The 21004-nt window shown below is 37.9% G+C and overlaps 1 protein-coding gene across 1 annotated transcript in view; it reads left to right on the plus strand.

Annotated features, from left to right (window-relative positions):
* ADAM7 (ADAM metallopeptidase domain 7) overlaps positions 1-21004 on the plus strand; it is an 80314-nt gene that overhangs the window by 58371 nt on the left and 939 nt on the right. The window contains exons 17-24 of the mRNA XM_041767418.1: positions 1274-1354; positions 2588-2666; positions 3178-3283; positions 3649-3748; positions 9068-9124; positions 15973-16086; positions 17358-17455; positions 19832-20019. Of these exons, the coding sequence (XP_041623352.1) occupies positions 1274-1354; positions 2588-2666; positions 3178-3283; positions 3649-3748; positions 9068-9124; positions 15973-16086; positions 17358-17455; positions 19832-20019 (823 nt within the window). The remainder of the gene's footprint in view (positions 1-1273; positions 1355-2587; positions 2667-3177; positions 3284-3648; positions 3749-9067; positions 9125-15972; positions 16087-17357; positions 17456-19831; positions 20020-21004) is intronic.

The raw sequence follows: 21004 nt of genomic DNA on the forward strand, positions 1-21004 counted from the left end.
GGCAGACCTGCAGATCTTGGTCCAGCCACAGCTTCAATGGCAGACTGGATCATTCAGAAGAAAAAATCAGCAAAGTCAAAGATAGGTCATTTGAAATTAGCAAGCTGGAAGAACAAAAGAGAAAAGAATGAAAAATAGTGAAGAAAGCCTTTATATGATACTAAAGACAAAAAATGAATATACGAAAAAAATGAATATATGCATTATGTGAGTCCCAGAAGGAGAAGAGAGAGAAATAAAGAGGAATAAAGATTATTTTTAATAATAATGGTTGAGGGATCCCTGGGTGGCGCAGCGGTTTGGCGCCTGCCTTTGGCCCAGGGCACGATCCTGGAGATCCGGGATCGAATCCCACATCGGGCTCCCGGTGCATGGAGCCTGCTTCTCCCTCTGCCTGTGTCTCTGCCTCTCTCTCTCTCTCTGTGTGTGTGACTATCATAAATAAAATAAAAATTTAAAAAAAAAAAAATAATAATGGTTGAAAATTTGCCAAATATTGGGAAGGATATGGACATTTAGATTCAGAAAGCTCAAAAAAACACAAGCAAGACCAATCCGAAGATTATCCAGGGATACATTATGGCCAAATTGTCAAAAGCCAAAGACAAAAAGAGAATTTTAAAAACAAGAGAAAAGCAACTCATCATATCTAAGGGAATGACCATAAGACTATCAATAAAATTCTCAGCAAAAGTCTTACAGGCCAAGAGAGGTAGGATGATATACCCCAATAGAGTTGAAAAAATATTTCCTGATACATGCTTTTTAAAAGAAATGGGTAAAAATAAAAATGACAGGTAAAAATTAAATGTGTGAAGATAAGCCAGGTAATAATTATAAGCAACAAAAACAACAATATTTTGGTTATAAAATGTACAAAATATAACAAGCAAATTTTTTTAAAGTTAATAAGCATAAATAAGATTAATTGACATGACAATAACAAGTGCCTAATCAGTAACTGTGATATAGCAAGCAAAGATCATTACCAAATCAGAAGAACACTTGATGCAAGTAATAAAAAGAAATTATTTCATTTATGATTATAAAATCTTTGATAAATTAACATTTGAAGAATTAGTAACGATATAGATATTTTAAGGATTTTGTATATAACAATAAATGTACACTATCTTTGTCTCAAATATCTATCAAACATTTATGGAGGATTCTTTCTTCTACAGAATATTCTACATGTGATTTTTTTTCAATATGAAAATCATGTACATTCTAAGAACAAGTTATTAATTCATATCGGTAACTTCATTTCCAGGTGTGCAGCAATGGTGAATGTATGAAACTTGAAAAGGTCTACAATTCAACCAATTGCTCTTCTCAATGCAATGAAAATGCTGTAAGATTGGACTACTTTTTAAATTAATGTCTTGCCAGTCATTTATTTACAAAGGACTTCATTCCTGAGCATGGAGTGTATGCGTGTGTGTATGTGTGTGTGTGTGTGTGTGTGTGTGTGTGTGTATGTGGTGATTTTTTAAAAATACATTTGGGATCCATTTTTTCATGGATCATCCATAAAACTAATCTAAATATCCAAACCAGTATTATACATAGATATTGCCAGTATTGCAAGTATATATTTTATTAGTGGACTGGTAATCTAGAAACCCAGTAACTTAGTACATATCAAGTTTAAACCTGATGTTTAAAGTTGTATCTATCATAGTGTCACTTATAGTTAAATTATGCCAATGTCAACATTAACCTAAGTTTTTGACAAATCAACAAAAAATTATATAATATGTATGTGTGTATGCATATATGCATGTGTATATGTCTATACATATATACACATATATAATTGTATATACATATGTATATGTACATACATACATATGTATATACATACACACACGTATATAATTTCAATTAACACTACCAAGTACTAGCAGTACCTAGTAGTTTGCATTTGTGGATAATATCTCCCCTTAACCCAATTAGTCAATAAGACTTATATAAAGCTGTATATATATCAGGTACTCTTTCAAGTACTTTATATATACATTCATTTAAAAGCTTTAGAAGAGGCTTAAAAGGTGAGTACTATTTCTATACCTACTTTTATATGTGGAGAATAAGTCCGTGATGTTATGTGAAGGAAAAGCTGAGATTTAAATACAGAAAGAATGCACTATTCTTAATCGTTACACACGCTTTTTGATGAACTAAACATTATGCCACCACTTTTTCTCATGTTAATATTATTTCATTACTACTAAGCCCAGCTAGAGCCTGCAGTCTAGATATATGTGTAACTCTAGCAGGCTTGTTCCTTTAATAGATTGATGCCTTCTAGAAAGATAAGTCAAACCATCTTGTTCCTCTGGTTTTTAATTTATTAGAATTATTCTCTTGTCCAAAGGCCATCTTCAAAAGCAGTTGCTTCTTGTAATTTTGTTTGCTTATGTTTTTTAAAGTTTTATTCTGGTATGCAGTTTAGTTAACTAATCAGTAAAAGTATGTGTGTGTGTGTGTGTGTGTGTGTGTGTGTGTGATGTAGAACTAAGCAAAGTGAGGTGCAAAACACACACATAATCTGATAAAATTATATGACTGACTGCTTTTCCAGGTGGATGGCCATGACCTTCAGTGCCAGTGTAAGGAAGAACAGGAACATGTGGACTGGGGAGAAAACTTAAATGTTACCAGTGAGCATCCTAGAAATATAATATCTTGCATATATCAAAAGCCTAAACATTTTTGCCTAATTTCCGAAGTCTAATAGACGTATGTTGTATTTCTGCATAGATTTGCATGGTATTTTAATTATTTTGCATATTTAAATACCCAAACTTGAATTTACAACAATTGCCTTTTAGAATTAACATATCTTCTTCTAGTTAAATTTGGATTAGGTCTTCTAAGAATCCATAACACAACAAGACCTTTCCTAGAGTCAATTAATAATGGAGTCAAAACATTTCCTGCTGATTGTAGTTCTTAAACATAGTGGACTCTTGGGTAGAGTGCCAATGGTTAACACAATGATAATTTCTAAAATGTTTGGATCTTTTACTTTATATTTTTTTTTAATGGAGGAAGGGGGAATTAAAGTCATTTAAGGAAGGGAGAAACTGGATTATAACAGCTCTAGTTAATATTCCACTGTCCTAAAGTTGATGTCCTGGCTAAAGCTTATTATGCTTTTTAATGTTGCAGATATATCCATCCTGGCTGTTGTGCTTGTCCTGGTTATTTTTGGTGTTGGGGTTGTCATATTATTAATTCATTACCAAAAATGCATTAAGCTGAAGCAAATTCAAAGGTATGTTTTTTCTATGTGTTGAAATGTAACCATTACTGAGAATATATAAGCTTTATCACCATAGATGATACTCCATGGGGGTGAAGTATAAGCCCCTTACTGAGGACAAAGTAAGAGTAACAGTAAATTGAACTTTTAGATATTTATGTTCTCATCTCCAAATGCCTATTCCAGTGGTTCCCAAACTTTGCTACACAGGGGAATCAGAGATTTTTTAAAGAATGCTAATTTTAGTTCCTACCTAAGATTTAATCATTAGAGCATGTAACCTGAGTATCAATCTTTTAGAAATTACCTAAGTGATTAAATATTAACCACAGACTTATCCTACAGCTTATGTTAATATTCAACTTCCTTCTTGACAGCCCACCTAGAGACTCACTGGGAGTGGAGAATAAAGGATACTTTGGTGATGACCAGCAGACAAGGGTTGAGCCAATTTTACCTAATATTCATCCCCTCCATGTAAGGAAATGTCATTCGCAATAGTTAATTTATTTAAAAAGTAGTTGTATATGTTTTGAAGTGGAACTAGCCCTAAGACATGGGAGATGCAAAAGAACTGTTTAACATGATTCCACACCAATGAAGCTTACAATCCACATGTGGGGAAGAAAAGGATGGCAAGACATGAGCAAACCAAGACACTATTTCAAAGCAGTATATATTCATTAAATATTTAACGAATATTTGTGCACTATTGGAAAAGTTTACAAACACAAACTCTATTTTGGGACATAAAACAAGCTTTTTTATTAAAAATAAAGATTCTACTTATTTTTAAGAGGGAGAGCATGAGCAGGTAAGAGGGGCAGAGGAAGAGGGAGAAGCAGATTCCCTACTGAGCAGGGAGCTCTGAGATCATGACCTGAATGAAGGCAGATACTCAACTCACCAAGTCACCCAGGCACCCTGGATGTAAAAGAAGTCTTAACAAACTTAAAAGAATTAGTCATACAAAATATGTTCTCAAAGTAAAATTGTATTAAAAATAATTAACAGAAATATATCTGGAAAATCCCTATTTGACAGTTAGATAAGAAATTCTAAGGAGCACTTGGGTCAAATAAAAAATCAGGGTGGCCCCAGGGTGGCTCAGTGGTTTAGTGCTGCCTTCTGCCCAGGGCCTGATCCTGGAGATCTGGGATCGAGTCCCATGTCAGGCTCCCTGCATGGAGCCTGCTTCTTCCTCTGCCTGTGTCTCCGCCTCATTCTCTCTCTCTCTCTCTCTCTCTCTCTGCGTGTCTCTCATGAATGAAAATGTAAAATCTTTAAAAAGAAATCAAAAGGGGGGATAGAAAATACTTTAAAGTAAAGGAAAATGGAACAAAACATACCAAAATCTGTAGGAAGTAGTGAAATCAGTAATTAAAGAAATTTATAGCACTAAATGCTTATACTAGAAAAGAAAAAAGTGTCATATCAATGATATTAGCTTTCATTTTAAGAAACAAAAAAAAAAAAAAGGAAGAAGAAGAAGAAAAAAGAAAAGCAAATAAAACTCCATGCAAGTTAGGAAAACAGTAAGTACTGGGCACCAACAAAATAAAAAACAAACAAACTCATAAGAAAACAATGAAAGCAAAAGTTGTTTTCTAGTAATTAATAAATCTTATAAACTTTCAGGCAGACTGAGCAGAAAAAAATAAGAGAGACAGCATGACTGTCGGGAATTACAAAGGTGACTTCACAGGAGAGTAAAGTATCCATATGTACAAAGACTCACTTTGATTCAGTCCTCAAACCATAAACAAAATTAATTCAAACTGCAATATACACAGAAATATATGTATTTTTCCTAGTAAAAAATTTAAAGTTAAAAAATGTACAAACTAAATTATAGTCTTGAGAGGTAAATGTTTGGGGGTAAAAGTATAATGACATGCAAGAGTGAGGTCATTATTTTAAATCAGGAATGTGACTAATTTAGAGGGAGGTGGTAGGTGAAAATAGTGATAGGAAACTTGAAGTGGCAAAGTTTTATTGCATAGCCAAGGGAGTGATTACAAGGATATTTACCTAAAATTAGTCAATAAGCCATGAACCAGTTTTTTGTGTGTTTTATCTGTATTGTATTTTCCTATGAAATGTTAAAAATAAATAAAGGACAACAATACTAAGTACTTGTGAGGATATGGACAAGGAAAACTCTCATACAAAGCTAACAAGACTTTAAACAGTATAACTATGGGGAAAATTGGTGCTAAGTATTAAAACTAATCATGCATAAACCTTATGACCCAGCATTTCCTGTCATATGAATACACCCAACAGAAATCTGTACATGTACATGGGAAAACATTTACAGTTATGTGTCAATAGTATTATTTGCAAAAAGTGAAAACAATAAAAAATATCCAATAACATTAAAATGGATGAACAAATTGATATATATTTATACAGTGGACCATTACAGAGAAAAACAGTAATAAATGAACTACTGATACCTACCATGTGAATAAATCTCACACTGTTAAGAAGATGCCAAATCCCAAAGCACACGGTATGACTGAATTGATATCAAGTTTAAGAACTGGCAAAGCTCATCTACATTATTAGAAAACCAGGTAGTGAAGGGAAGAAAGAATCTTCAGAGGAGGAAATAAAGTTTTATTTTTTGATTTTGGGCAACTTTTAGCAACTTCCATTGCTTGTTTGTGAAAATCCATCCTTTCTTTACATTTAGTACTCATGCATTTTTTGGGTATATTTTACACTAAAGGAAAAAGCTGATTGAAATAACAGCTTTAGCGATATACGAAAACTTAAAGGAAAAACCAACAATCTTGGTTAAGTCCCTACAATTAGCAGCTTGTTTACTGCATTTAATAACAGCTATGATTTCCAGCGCCTTCAGTTCATGGAAAAAACTGTAAATGTCCAAATTAAGCTACAAAGTCATTCCCTTAAGAAGAATTAATCAGTGAAGAAAGCATTATTGATAAGACAATACTGATGAAATTTCCCAAGAGGACTGTCTTGAAGGAGGGAAAATAAGCCTTAAATTCAGAGGCTAAATATTAGCTGACCATTATCAGATGCATATGTTGATGAAAATATGATAATGCTAGTATTTTTAAATTAGGATTTTTTGTTGTTGTTGTTAGTGGTGATCTGGTAACACAGATCCACAGGTTTTGAATGCTTTGCCCCAACTCTACATGTCTCATAATCCCTGTGTTTGTTACTTCACAATATTACAGAACATGGTCCCACTTAATCCCCAGAAATACATATATGACAGTATACCAGAAATGCTTCCACTGAAATTCAATCGACTATTTAAGGATGGTTAGTTAATCTTTCTCTGGTTGTATGATGGTTTACTATTTTTATTATTTATACTTTTTATTATACCAGTGATGACCCCAAGATTATAAAAGCAAGTTTTAATTGTCCACTGGAATGGATGGAAAATATTGTGTGGTAATTTTTTAGGCTTACACTCAGATTTTGTGATATGAACAACATGATGCTATTATCAATCTTGTATATTTGCCTTGAGATTTAAATAAGAAACTATGTAAATGTACTTATCACAGTGTTTGTTATATATGTAGCACTTAATATGTGTTAACATGCTTTATGAATTAATAAGAAAAACAGTTGTGTTCCCAGAGAAGAGAGTCAGCTGAAAGGAGCCTGAGTATGTGATCAATGATGAAAATTCACAGAAGTCAACCAGAGGATCACATAGAGTTTGGGGCATATTTGTTTCATTTCTAGAATGCAAGTTCCTTAAATGCTTTGGCATTGTACTTAAATGAGAGAATAAAGAAGAGGAGCTTAATAAATATTGTTAGATATATGTATAAGTTAAATTCACTATTAATGGTATATGTACCATAATATGTTATAAACACAGATTATACAGGAGAGCTCATGGTGTCAAATGTCTCATTTAGGCTTTGAGTATTATTCATTATAAATTTTTATAAATAGCAGTTATTTAGCTGGTGCTTGTTTGACACATTAGTTACCCATCAATGGCCAGTTTTCAGCAAAATTATAGTTTGGGAAAAGTCTCTTGATGTCCTTTCCCTGTTACATTAATGATGCTTAGTTATTTTTTTCCTCTGGCACTCAGTACCTCTCCTAGGTAGGTCCTGTTTCCCCTGGATCATGTTTTCTAGTTGTACAAATGTCCACTGAGGGCTAACAGAAAACACTTTAAAGAGGATAACCTCATCCAGGCATCTCTGTATTAGAACAGTAAGTTTTGGAGGTCCTCAAAGATCTTCAAGGTTCAAAAAGAGGGATTTCAGACATTTGGACAATTCAGTTAAGATTTGGAGGCTGAAGGACTTGTGTGATTCTCATCATCACATGTAAAGAAACTCCCACTCGTCTCGAGTGTATGATTGTGACTCCTTCATTATAAGAGAATAGCCAAGGGAAGAATATTGTTCCCATTTACTAGGTTGTATTCCAGAGATAGCTAGAAAATTTATATAGCCAACTTAAGAAACAGTCACATTTGTTTGAATACAGATTGAAGGTTAACAGTCTTTCTTTTCACTAGCAAAGAACTGCAGAGTCCTTGGAGAGGCTTCCCACCAGTTTTTCAAGTCCACACTACATCACACTGGTATGGTCCCTTACTTCTTTTCTGTTAGTTGTACTGATCCGTGGCCATTTCAATAATAATTTTGGTGCCACTTAACCATTTGCTGGTTCCTTGAATAAGTCCAATAATATAACATAGCTCTCTGATTTGAGGTAGAAATAGGACAGGTCCTACTTATCATCAGGGCTGGGATTCGTTTGAGAAGAGCACGAGAAGTCATGCTTGGTCATTCATGCACAGTCAGATACTACCTTTAGGTAAAATACTGACATTGTGTTCATCATGAACTCTTGGGAATTAGATTAGATTTTTAAAAACAGATTTTTAACACATTATTTTTCACAATTACTGAGTTTGTTTGTGCCCCTTAAATGGTGCTTTTGAGATGAATGCCTCACTAGCCATACCCTACCCCCAACCCTGATTTTCAGGAGTCAAAACCCAGTGATGGCTTCCAGCAGGGCCTTATCAGCCTGAGGGCTTTCCACTGACTGGAATGTATTCCCTGATCAATATTAATGAAAGAGAAACACATTAGCCAAATTTGCATGCAACGCCTTAGAGACTGAGTCAAAAAAAGTTATTACAGGATCTCTAGGATCTTCTGAACTGTCAGAGTCTCTGTATCTGCATCTGTAGCCTCAAGGTCTCTGGTAGAACAATTATTCAGAGATGGGCACTAAAACCACCAAGATTCTCAACTATGTATTTTTTTCAAATCAACAATTCTCATTATACTTTCTTTATTAATGGCTTATGAGTAAGATAGATTTAAGTCTGTGGTTCTGCAGAATTTTCCTGTCACACAAAAGGATCTCAGAGTGTGCTGTACGGTTGGGGTGGAATTGAATGAGCATCTCTCCCCAGTCCCCACTCAATCAGTACAGCCCATTTTTATAAATTGTTTTTACTGGAATTTCGAAAGAAATGTATTCTTGGTGAAAACTCTGGCACTTGAAAAGTGTTTGGAAATCTCTTACTAAGTACACTGTTGGAGAGATCCATCACAACGTTTATGAGGAACACTGGTTTCTGATAAAACTTCACTGACCAGAACCATCCCCTGTCCCTCACCCCAGCCTCTCCCATAGCAACTTACAAACTTTCTTAGATTTTTAATGAATCAAGAAGAGATGGTCTGCACGTGTATGCGCTCATGCGTGTCTATACATGATATCTGATACAGTTCCTGACACAGTAAAATTTATTTATTATAGAAACCTGCAAATAAAGATCCAAGAGGAATCGCCGATCTCAATCAAAGTGCCAAAATGGTAAGTTCCTGTGACGGATGGTACCCCTCCACTTTTTAACTTCTTAAACGTTAGCATCCTTTGTGTTCTTTGCTCCTCATTGATAGAAGTAGGGGCTTTCTCTCTTTATCAGAAGAATAGGATGGTTGAAATTATTTTATCTGATATGCTAACATTTCTAACAGATAATTCAGCAGAGCATATTTCAAGAATTTCTGACCTGATTGCAGAAGCAAGCTAGAATTTGACAGTGTCAGAGTCTCAACACATGTTAGACATAACAAAAACAAGACTTCTTTCTCAAACTTTTTTTGCCCAGCATATATGCACTTATGGGTTTTAATGAAGGATTCTAAAGAATGTAATAGCGTAGGTAATTACAGAGAAAGTACATTCCTCATGAACAGTTATTTCATGATAGTTTCATCAAAGTTTCACTTACCCCATCAATAACTGATTATATCTGAGGGATGATTTCATTTTTGAGTTGCTATGGCTATGTTAGAAAATTTATCAAGAAATTGTGATTTTTGTCAAAGGGGGACAAAAGAGCATTTTTCAGCTACATTTCAGTTCATTCATCCATTCTTTGATTTCTGTTGAGTTTCTATAATGTACTGGTTATAATATGAAGCTTTCCCCCACAAAACATTCTTATAAGGAAACCTCCCCAGTACACTTCCTCTGTTGGGACGGGGAAGGGATGATATTTCTAATGGTCCTTCCACTCCAAAACGATGGACCTGTCTCATACTGAAGAGTGGAGAGAAATGCTCCCTAGTGCAAGCAAAATGTTTAGCTTTCTGTAATGAAAAACAAGATGATTTTCTTTCTTTTGATAGGCTTGTTCATTTTATAATGACTGCTTAATTAGCCATGGCTAAGGAGATTTGGGAAAATGTGAACAAATGTAGTACAACAGAATCCAGAAAAGTTACTGTAATTAGCAGATAAAAATGAGTAACTGAAACATAACATGCTTATAGACTTTAGGGGAAATAACTTCTTTTTAACCATCTGTTTTTATTTAGAACTTGAAATTGGATATCCAAAATGGCTGTGCAAGGCTAGGTTGAGGATTCTGGCGGAAAGATCTTCACAACCTTCCCTAGATATTTGCTACACAAGCTTCTGGCAGTTTTTCAAAATTTCTTTATCCGGACAGAAAATGTTGACGAGAAACAGCTTCTTTCTGTAATTATTTACCTACAGAATTTACAACCTGTATTGTAGACATATAGTACAAAAAAATTCTTAGCTTTTCAATGCTTTTTAGCCTAAAACAAAAATAGTCTCCTTGCTTTAGTGTTTTCCTTAAAAATGTCAATCTAGTTGCTTTAAAAAGACTCAAAACCTTGAGGATATTAAATTACACCCCTGAGTCTAAGAAGCAAAACATTGGGAGCATAAAACTACTTCACTTAATTGGAATCTGACACGATTACCACTAATTCTGGTTTAAAAGAAATTGTCTCCTGCAGAAATGCCAAGAAATTCAGTGCAGGAAGTCATCTGATTCCACTAAATAATTAAAAGGTAGATAGCTGTATGGCTTATGTCCTATCAGTGAAGGAGGCAGAAGAATAGTCATCTTAACTACAGAGTAGTTCTTAAAATTGTGATGGCAGCAAAGGAGGACATGAAGTGTTCCTGGTTAAATTCCCTAGAATCTAATTCTAAACTGCTAAATTTTTAGAATTCCTTGTAAAGCTGACAGAAGTCAGGGGGTTATAAGAATTTCAGAAAATTAGTTTCAGCAGAGAAGAAATACAACTCCCATGAGGTGCTTATGAGATCTTTATAATGCAGAGATTCAAGCACTTACTGTGTAATTTTTGTGCCATCTCTACTCCTTCCTGATGATGCTGTGTGGGGCTGTCCCAAGAATGATTTCAGCTGTTTCTCATGCCAATGTTTCCCACCATCTTCTCTTGTGTTCTTTATTTTCTTTTTGTTGCCTGTTAAAGCTATATGCAATTGTTTCATTTACTAAAATGAAGTTTTCAAGTGTGAAATGAGAATTTTCTGATTCAATAAATAAAGGCTGCAAATCAAGGAAGAAAGCTGGTTGTTCCTGATGAAACTCTTCTTGCTATGTTGACTGGTTGATGGGAGGACAAGTGAGATCGGCAAAAGACAACAGGGACTCAGCACTTTACACCTAGCGAGCATTTATTTATTTATTTATTTGAGAGGGAGAGAGAGAGAGAGCAAGTGCATGCATAAACAGGGAGGGGCAGAGGGAGAGGGAGAGAGAGAATCTCAAGCAGATTCTATGCCCAGCATGGAGCCCAATGTAGGGCTCAATCTCATATCCTTGATATCATGACCTGAGTCAAAATCAAGAGTAGGATGCTTAACAGACTGATCCACTCAGGCGCCCCATTGAGCTTTTAATAAACATTTGTTTTTCTAATTAAAACCATCCATTTAGGGGATCTCTGGGTGGCTCAGTGGTTTAGTGCCTGCCTTAGGCCCAGGACGTGCTGTCCCGCATTGGGCTCCCTGCATGGAGCCTAGTTCTCCCTCTGCCTGTGTCTCTGCCTCTCTCTCTCTCTCTCTCTCTCTCTCTCTCTCTGTCTCTCATGAATAAATAAATAAAATCTTTAAAACAATCCATTTAAGACAGAATATTGATGATTGCATATTGAAAGCAAAAGATGCTAATTGAAATGTTTTATGCAAATTGGTGAAAAAAAAGAAATTCTGCATCACATATACTGGTCTCATTAAAGCAAACAACAGTCTTCCAATGTCTAAAACGAAGGGAGAGTCACATATTTGTATCTGCTTGAACAACACACACGTTGATGAACAATATGTATTTTGGTGATACATTATTCCCCCTATAAAAGGCTCACCTTCTTGATTCATTCATTATTTTTCCTATCATTCTCATATTTCATCCAAACGATTCACTGTCCCTTTGCCTTGGGTTCCAAATTCAGGAAACTGATTTGATTTTTTTTTCCCAAATTCCTCCTCTCTCTCCAATTCTGTATGGTACCACCTGAGTCCTCCTGCTTTATTGCTTCCCACCTAGATAATAACTCTAGACTTCCAATCTTCTCCCCTGTTCTTCAGATAACCCCCAGAAGCCTTCTGACAGTTAAGCTCCTTTTTTTTATTTTAAAGTGAATTCTCCATGCTTGCCCCTATTACTTACCTGAGCCCCTAGAGACTTGACCTACTCTTTCTTCAGATGCTACGTCTTAGAGATCTTCTTCTTCCAACATCATCTGTGGATTAGGAAGCATCTTTATGGCTTCTCCATACTGGTGGTTCCTTGTAGGCCCAGGGCTGTCTCTGGTTATGGAGCCAATTATGATTTCATAGCCCTAATATTTCTGGCTCTCGTCACCTCTGAGAGTTTGAGTCTTCTTCCTTGAATGAACAGTTGCCGACAGAATTCCTGTTGTGAATGGACAGCCCTGCCCAACCTACCATCTAAGGACCTCTGTCTTCCTCCTTAGCCCTGTGAACTTCTCGCTGCCCCACCCCATACACAGATAGAGAACCCTTCCTGATGCTGGAACCTGCCTAAATTAATACTGAACGTGTTACAGCTCTGGGAATTTGTTTATAGGTAGTGAGTTACTCTCTCAGCTGGGTCACTGGACGAAGGTAGATTTATCTGGAAGCTAAATGAGGCTTGAGCTTCAGAGTCTATCACATGTACTGCCCCTTCTAAGACCTTTTATCTAATTTTATATTTACATTTTCTTAATGACAGAGGGCTGGTTTGGATTGGGAAACAAGAACTCAGATGATTTACCAGCAATAGTGACTCTACCTAAAAGGCAATTAGGACTGAGATGCTAGGCTGAGATGGTGGTTGCAGCAAGGGCAAGGAGAGGACCAGCCAGAAAGCACCTGGGAATGAGAGCAGCATAGCAGGTATGAGGAGCTCTCCACAAACCCCTGGCTGACTGGAGAAAAGAATGGTGTGGGGGTGAGGACCCTAGAGAGCACCACCAAAAGGAAAATCCGACAGAGAAGTGAAAGCAGACTAACCTTTGATAATGTTCCCCAATTCACCCACAGATAATGGCCAAAACTTTACTAGTTCACAGAGTTTGGCCAAAACTTCTGCCCAAATCACTGACCACTGAGTGGTGCAGACACAGTGCAACCCATAGAGAAACAATATAAATACAAAAAATAAGAAAACTGGAGCAGAGATATCAGTAGCTGTACATCTCAGGGGGCGGAGGGTGGACAATAGATTCCGCGGCTTACTTTTGGACAGGTCCCTTTAAGAAACACTTAGAAAAATAAATCAGGGGGATCCCTGGGTGGCTCAGTGATTTGGCATCTGCCTTTGGCCCAGGGCATGATCCTAGAGTCCCGGGATCACGACCCACATCAGGCTCCCTGCATGGAGCCTGCTTCTCCCTCTGCCTGTGTCTCTGCCTCTGTGTGTGTGTGTGTGTGTGTGTGTCTAATAAATAAATAAATAAATAAATAAATAAATAAATAAATATCTTTAAAAAATAAAATAAATAAATCAGAATTCATATTCACATCCGTTGCAATATATTACCTAAATACTGTGCGAAAGAATCTCAAATATATGTTTACATCAGTCTGCCAGGAATGCAGTGATGGCAATCCAAAACCGAACCAAACCTAACCAGCATTCCCCATAGAGCATCTGTTATTCTACATACTAACCAGCGCCGCACAGCCACGCTGCTTTTTTCTTAAGGAATCTGTGCTGCCCAATTATAGAATTTTAAAAAACGCGCTTGGGATGGGCTAGAATTGCGAAGTAATATTCTAAAAAAAAAAAAAAAAAAAATCGGTGCTCATTCCCTATCCGTGCATAAATGTGCTGCAGGGCAGTCAGCGCCCTGCAACCCATCGATGAAGTTCCTACAACGGCCACTAGGTGGCCACACAGCAAGCGGAATCCCCCCGCGCTGGACACCTGCTCAAGGATTTCCCACAGGAGACCTGCAAAATCCTGACTTAAATAAACTTACTAAGAAGTTTGTTAGACTCTGCTCCTGGTTATCAGAGCTGTAACTCTGGGGGAATTTGGCCAGATGCCACTTTTTTTCTCTCCAGGGTTGGGGGTTGAGGTAGAAACAGAGATGGAGCCTCTGAACTAAGGGGGAGCTGGGCTTATAGCCTGAGCTTGCAGCTTTGCTGCCAGTTTTTGTTTTTGTTTTTGTTTTAAGATTTTATTTATTTGTTCATGAGCGACACAGAGAGAGGCAGGGACATAAAGAGAGGGAGAAGTGAGCTCCTTGCAGAGAGCCTGATGCAGGACTCGATCCCAGGACCTCAGGATCAAGACCTGAGCCAAAGGCAGATGCTCAACCACTGAGCCACCCAGGCACCTCTGCTGCTAGTTCTGAAGTCTAATTGTTACCATGTTAACCTGTCAATAGTCCCCCAAAACCCAATTTCCTGAAAACTTTGGGGGCCTTCTTTTGGTTTTGGTTTTTAATTTTTGTTTTGTTTTGTTTTGTTTTGTTTTGTTTTGTTTTGTTCGTAAGAGACACAGAGGCAGAGACATAGGCAGAAGCAGAAATGGGGAACTTGATCCCAGGACCCTGGGGTCAGGACCTGAGCCAGACAGATGCTCAACCACTGAGCCACCCAGGCGCTCCTGTTTTTTGTTTTGCTTTGTTTTGTTTTTTAATTTTATATGATCCATTCATTCATTTATTTAGTTTTTTGAATGTCTGTAAATTAGCCGCTGCTGCCACGGAAGCCTGAAGGGCTCCCCTTGTCCCCAGGGACTGGTAATGGGTCCTAAATGTCAGGAAGCGCCTCTGCCCATGTGACTTACAGGACTTAGTGGTGGGCCGCGCATGTCCCCCTACTAATCAGCACCGAGGAAGTGGGAAATATTGAGTAGACTCCTGAGCTTATTGGAAGCTTCCTTATCACTTTCTAACGGAAGCACAGGCTTTTAGGGAACTCAAGAGCCATTACGTAGGGAAGTGGCTGTCTCATGGTCTTGACAGAATCCATTAATATTTTTCCTCCAGGAAAAGCTGTAATTGTGAGCTCTACGTAATGGATATTGATTTGCTAAGAAAAGAAGATACATACAACCTTAAGCCTCAGGGGTCTCCAGGAACAAAAGATATGGGAAAAGGCGACCTTCATAGGATCATTGGAGTGCTAGCTGAAAAGCAAGTGTACCAGAGCTGTCTTAGAGCTTGAGTAAGAGCAGTCCAAAAGCCAACGCTTTTTGCTCAAGGGCGTCAGTGACTTGCTGCAAAGAGAGCAAATATAGCATTTACTGAGTACAGACTATTATTTGTCAGGCATCATTCTAAGCAATTCATACGCATTATTTTATTTGACTTAAAATAACTCTAGAAGTTAACTACTATTATTATCAACATCATTTTATGCTTTGAGAAAACCGAGGTCAAAAATAAAATGATTTGCCTAAAGGAATGAGAGCTGAAGCAAGAGTATAGCCAGGACATCCACCCAGGAATCCTAGCTCCAGAGAGTATGCTTTCAATCACCACCATGCTGTCTGGTGCAAGATAATTTTGTTAGGGAAACAGCACAAGCCCCTCCAACATTCATAGTCGTGTAAGGGCAACTAAGATATCTCACTCCCATCCCCATTCTCCATCCACAGTCTTCCCAACCTGTGCAGCCACAGAAATGATGATGCATGGATTTACACAGCAGGGGAAGCCAGGCACCTCCCAATTTAGCAGACCCTGGCTGCAGTGTTGTCTGTGATAGAACTGTATTTGGGGAGACACCCAAGATTAGCACCTTTCACCGTCCTCCTGGCCACTCCCAAGGAGGTGATTGTGATCCTGGGAGGTTTTCTGTGTTTTACTGTTTCCGGTTATGGAAGATCTTTCTCAACCTGGTTAATGTTGTAGTTCAGTTTAGCATGCCTGGGACAGCTGTCTGCTGTTGCCCCCAATGTCCGTGTGCAGGGGAAGAAAACCAACAGAAATATTGACTCTGGACCGCAGCTGGTGGATCAAGGGATGGCAAGAATCAATGCAGAGGCAGTGCCCTCTGATGAAGGCTTTTTCCTTGCTTTAATAAAATGAACACTGCATCAGATATGTGATCACCTTTAACACATAGGAAAAGAGAGAGTCTTGTGCTACATCAGACTCTAGGCACCTGCTGGTCCTTTACATATTTCTCATCTGATGCCTACTGCAAAGCTCTGTGAAAAGTATTATTTTACAGACAAGGAAACTAAGGAGAAGAGGTGCCCAGACATACAGTTGTAAATGGTAAAGCAGAAATCTGAACGTAAACCTCAGACCAAACCCATAGTCGGAACTCATGCCAGTTTCAAAATTGACCTATCACCTACCAGTGGGACAGTGACATCACAGGTGGCCATTGAATGAATGACTGAGTAGTTTATGTCTAGGAAAGGCAACTTTGATCTAGAAAGGGACTGGCCAACAAAAATGCAGTGGGCAGGCCTGGATTTTCATCATAAAGAGCAAGGTATCAATTTAATTTTCCTATCTTCTCCAGATTTTCATAGTGATGATTAGAGGGAAGAAAATGTCCAAAGGTCTACTGTCATTCTGACAGGACTCAAAAGAGGATTCACTGGATAGAAAAATACAAAGTCTTTTTAGATAAATCCTCTGGCATTTAAAGTCATTCCCACTCCACTTTTAAACTATTCCTTTCTTGGGATCCCTGGGTGGCGCAGCGGTTTGGCGCCTGCCTTTGGCCCAGGGCGCGATCCTGGAGACCCAGGATCAAATCCCACATCAGGCTCCCAGTGCATGGAGCCTGCTTCTCCCTCTGCCTGTGTCTCTGCCTCTCTCTCTCTCTGTGACTATCATAAATAAATAAAAGTTAAAAAAAATAAAATAAAATAAACTATTCCTTTCTCTCATATTATCAGCATCAACCTCTGGTTGTAAAAGTTAATGCTCATTACCCATAGAATGAGAAACTTAAAAACAAAAAAGTAGAAAACTGAAGATCTGGCTCAGGGACATGCCTCTTCAAGTCCACCAGGGAAAGTAGTTGGATATTAATTTGATCTTCTTGGAAATGTGTTTGATGTTCTCTCTGAAGAAGGACATAGTTTAATATATCATTTTCTACTGTAGTCTTTAGGCTGGTGGAGGAAAGGAAGAAACAATCCCTCAAATAGCACATTGAGCAAATTTGATACTTCAGTGTTGAGGCACTGCCAACCAATTCAGGAGAGAAATATATCAATTCATTCCATCTTGTTCATGCTGCCTCATAGTATAACAGGTTTCTATGCTGAAAATAGCACCAGCTGGACACTGTGCCACTCAATATGCCACCTTCAGAAATTATTAATCAGACACAAGCCCAATCCAGTGTCATACCACTCACTTGCATTTTCAAGTGAGAGAACACTCAGAAAGAAACATGATAAAATGGCACATCCACACAACATCATTTCCAGATAAGGCTATAATCTTCTTCACTGGGATCCTCAGTGACTCTTCTAAAAGCAAACAAAAACTAGTAACAGAGACCAATAGTCCTTATAGATTTCAGACGGGGAAAAATGGCATAAAAATAACAAAATAATTAATAAATAAGAATTGATACAGTTTAGGCTCTGCTTGTTTCATTATTCATGTACTCCATCACGCAACATGTGCTCACTGCACATTTGCTATATTTGAGGTACTGTTCTAGGTACATGAAGATATATGATGTAGAAAGCTTCATGGGAAAGCACATAGGCTTCTAAATGGATGATCCTAAAAGAACGTGATGAAAGCACAAAAGAAGAAGGTGGAGGAGGGGGCAGATGTGTCCAACCAGGGAAGAAAAAAGAGGCTTATACTATTTGGTAGACTGGAGAATCCTTCAGAAAGGCAATTTTTTATCAATAACTTAACAACTATACAGGTTTGCCAAGCAGAGAATTAGCATTCCAGGGCGAATCAGCGAGTTTATGCACGCCAGAGTTTGATGGATCCATTTGTAGTGAGTAGTTAGAATTATAAGGCATACAGCAATGCATGATATGAGGGCAGGTTGAAGGTAGGCTCCAGAGGATATACTATGCTGTGTTCATCTTAAAGGCAGTGGGAATTATTTAAGGGATTTAAATGAGAGGGGCGTGCTCAAACTTGTATTTGAGGGGGACAAAGATAATCATAATTATGATAGGTAGATTAAAGAGAAATGAGTGGGATATCCAGATTAGAAGACACCCAAATTCATAGAGTAAGGATGGTAGAAAAAGAGAGAAGAGGCTGGCTTCACATAGATTCTTTCTAACTGAGTGAGAGACCAGGGATGAGGTATATATGAAGCCCCCAAAAAGAATGTAAGTAGGAGAACCAGGTTACCCTGGGGGTGATAATGAGTTAAGTCTGAGGCATTGTAATAGACTCTTATATATCATATAGTGAATTACTATGATAATAAGAACAAACTGAGAAAAAATGACTCCAAAAAAATTAAGTGATTTGAGGACACCTGAGTGGCTCAGTTGGTTGAGCATCTGACTCTTGATTTCAACTCAGGTCATGATCTCAGAGTCCTGGGATCAAGCCCTGGCATCAGGCTCTGTGCTCAATAGGAGTCTGCTTAAGGATTCTCTCTCTCTCTGCCCTTCCCCCTGCTAACAAGCTTTCTCTTTATCTCTCTCTCTCTCTCTCTTTCTCTCTCTCTCTCCAAAATAGATAAATAAATCTTAAAAAAGGATATTACTTAAAACTATTCAATTTACTCAATTTATTATGCTAGAAGCTGACTGCCTATAGCAGAATCCAGGACCAGTAGCACAGGGTAGAATAATAAACTGGGCTCATCGAATAGTGGCTTAGATTTAAAAGAAATGCTACACTTTTTTTAGGTAATGAAAAGAAAACTCAATAAAGTTAGGTGACTAGTGGAAAAAACAAAGATGTCAGTAATTCTGGCAGTAGGACAACCGAGTCCCCTCTCTGCTCGTGCCAGCACCTGGTCCCGCCCATCCTGAGACACATTGCTGCATCAGAATTCTCCCTCAAAGTCCACAGATTCTGTGACTCTCCCTGCTGAGCTCAAGACAAAACTTATTCTGAGCCCCAGTAAAAGCCCTTCAAGGGATAAGAGGCATTCTCCTTGAATGATTCTTTAAACCATTTCTATTCAACAAAATCATCCTTGTCTCTGTCTTGAAACAATGAAAACATTCAATACCTTTTGTATATTCCATGTCTCCACTTAAATCTTTGGCTATATGACATTTAGTAACTGATACAATGACCTTGTCTGGTTCTTCAAAAATCTGTGTTGGTTCTGGTTTGGTTTTCATTGAGTTTCCTACTCATAAGGGTCGTATTCTCCTGCTTCTTTAATGCCTAGTCACTGTTGATTAGATGCCACTCACAGTTAATGCCACCCTTACTGTACTGGATATTTTTTGTATTCTCATACATACTCTTGAACTTTGTTCTGAAAAGCTGTTAATTATTTGGAGACAATATGATCCTTTTAGGTGTTGGTTTTAAGATTGTTATGCAGGCTCAGAGCAGTGTTTAGCCTAGGGGTACTGATGGCTCACTCCTGAGCAATACAAAGTACTGTACCAGATGCTCTGTGAATTATAAGGTATCTGATGGAGCTAATGGGAGTAGGCACTATTCCCAGCCTCATAAGCGTACCCAGTAATATTCTCTTTGTCTTGTGTTATGGGCTGAGTCATGTCCCCACAATGATCTTGTACTGCAAACTTCCAGAATTGGGAAGAAATACATTTCTGTTGCATTATTGCAGTTCAAGGAAAGTAATACAGATTTTCGTGCCAGGAAGTGGGATGCTGCTGTTACAAAAACCTACAAATGTGGTAGTAGTTTTGAAACTGGACAATGGGGAGAGGCTGAGTCTTGAGGTGCATGTTAGAAGAGGCATAGATTGCCTTCAAGAGACTCTTGGCAGAAATATGACCATTAAAGATGATTCTGGTAAAGGCTGAGAAAGAAGAGGAGAGCTGTGGAAAAAGGACACACATATCATCACCCAACCGGATGTTGTTAGAAGGACAAATGTAGGCAAGGCTTCTGATGAGGTCTCAGAGGAAAATGATGAGCATATGATTGGAAACTAGATGAAAGGCAATTCTTGTTATAAAGTTGTAAAACTTGGCCTAATTGTGCCCTAGTGCTTTATGAAAGGTAAAATTTGCAAGGGATGAACTTGGTGATTTAGCTGATGATATTCCTACACAAAGTGTTGAAGGATGCATCCAGTTTCTCTTTGCTGCTAATAGTAAAATCAAGAAGAGAGAGAGAGACAAATTGAAGAAGCAATTACTAAACCTAAGGGAAACAAAACTTGAAGGTTTGGAAAATTCTGAGCCCACCCATATTGCAAACTGAGAAAGCATATTCCAGAGAGAACACTGAGAACATGACTACACAATGATTTGCTAAAAGATTACTGATGTATGACTTATGGATCCAACCAGCCATCTCAGCAGAAGCCAGAAATAAGCCTGGGTTGTACCTTCAGAAATGCTGAAGAGGATTCTCTAGAATGGGCCAATAGGCCTATCTTGATACAACATGTTATTCTTCTAGAGAAGGGAAGAATGACCCTGAAGATGGCTCAGAGGTCAGCAGGGACAGTCATTTCACCAAGGGCCAGAAGGCCAAGGCCTGAGTCAAAGGAGTGGGGCCACCACACTTGGACTGGAGGTTCTACAGGGCAGGGCTACTAACCAGGAAGGCCCAAAGCCAAAAAAGGATTATTCCTGAACCTTAACATCTTATGGAATTTTCTCTGCTAGGTTTCAGACTTGCTTGGAACCCATCATCCTTTCCTTTTTTTCTAATGTATCCCTTTTAGAGTTGGAATGTCTAACTTATGCCTGTCCTACCATTGTATTTGGAGAGCAGTTAATGTATCTGGTTACAAAGATTCACAGCTGGAGAGGAGTTTTGTTTCAGG

Source organism: Vulpes lagopus, chromosome 8 (genome assembly GCF_018345385.1).
Source record: "Vulpes lagopus strain Blue_001 chromosome 8, ASM1834538v1, whole genome shotgun sequence".
Lineage (NCBI taxonomy): Eukaryota > Metazoa > Chordata > Mammalia > Carnivora > Canidae > Vulpes > Vulpes lagopus.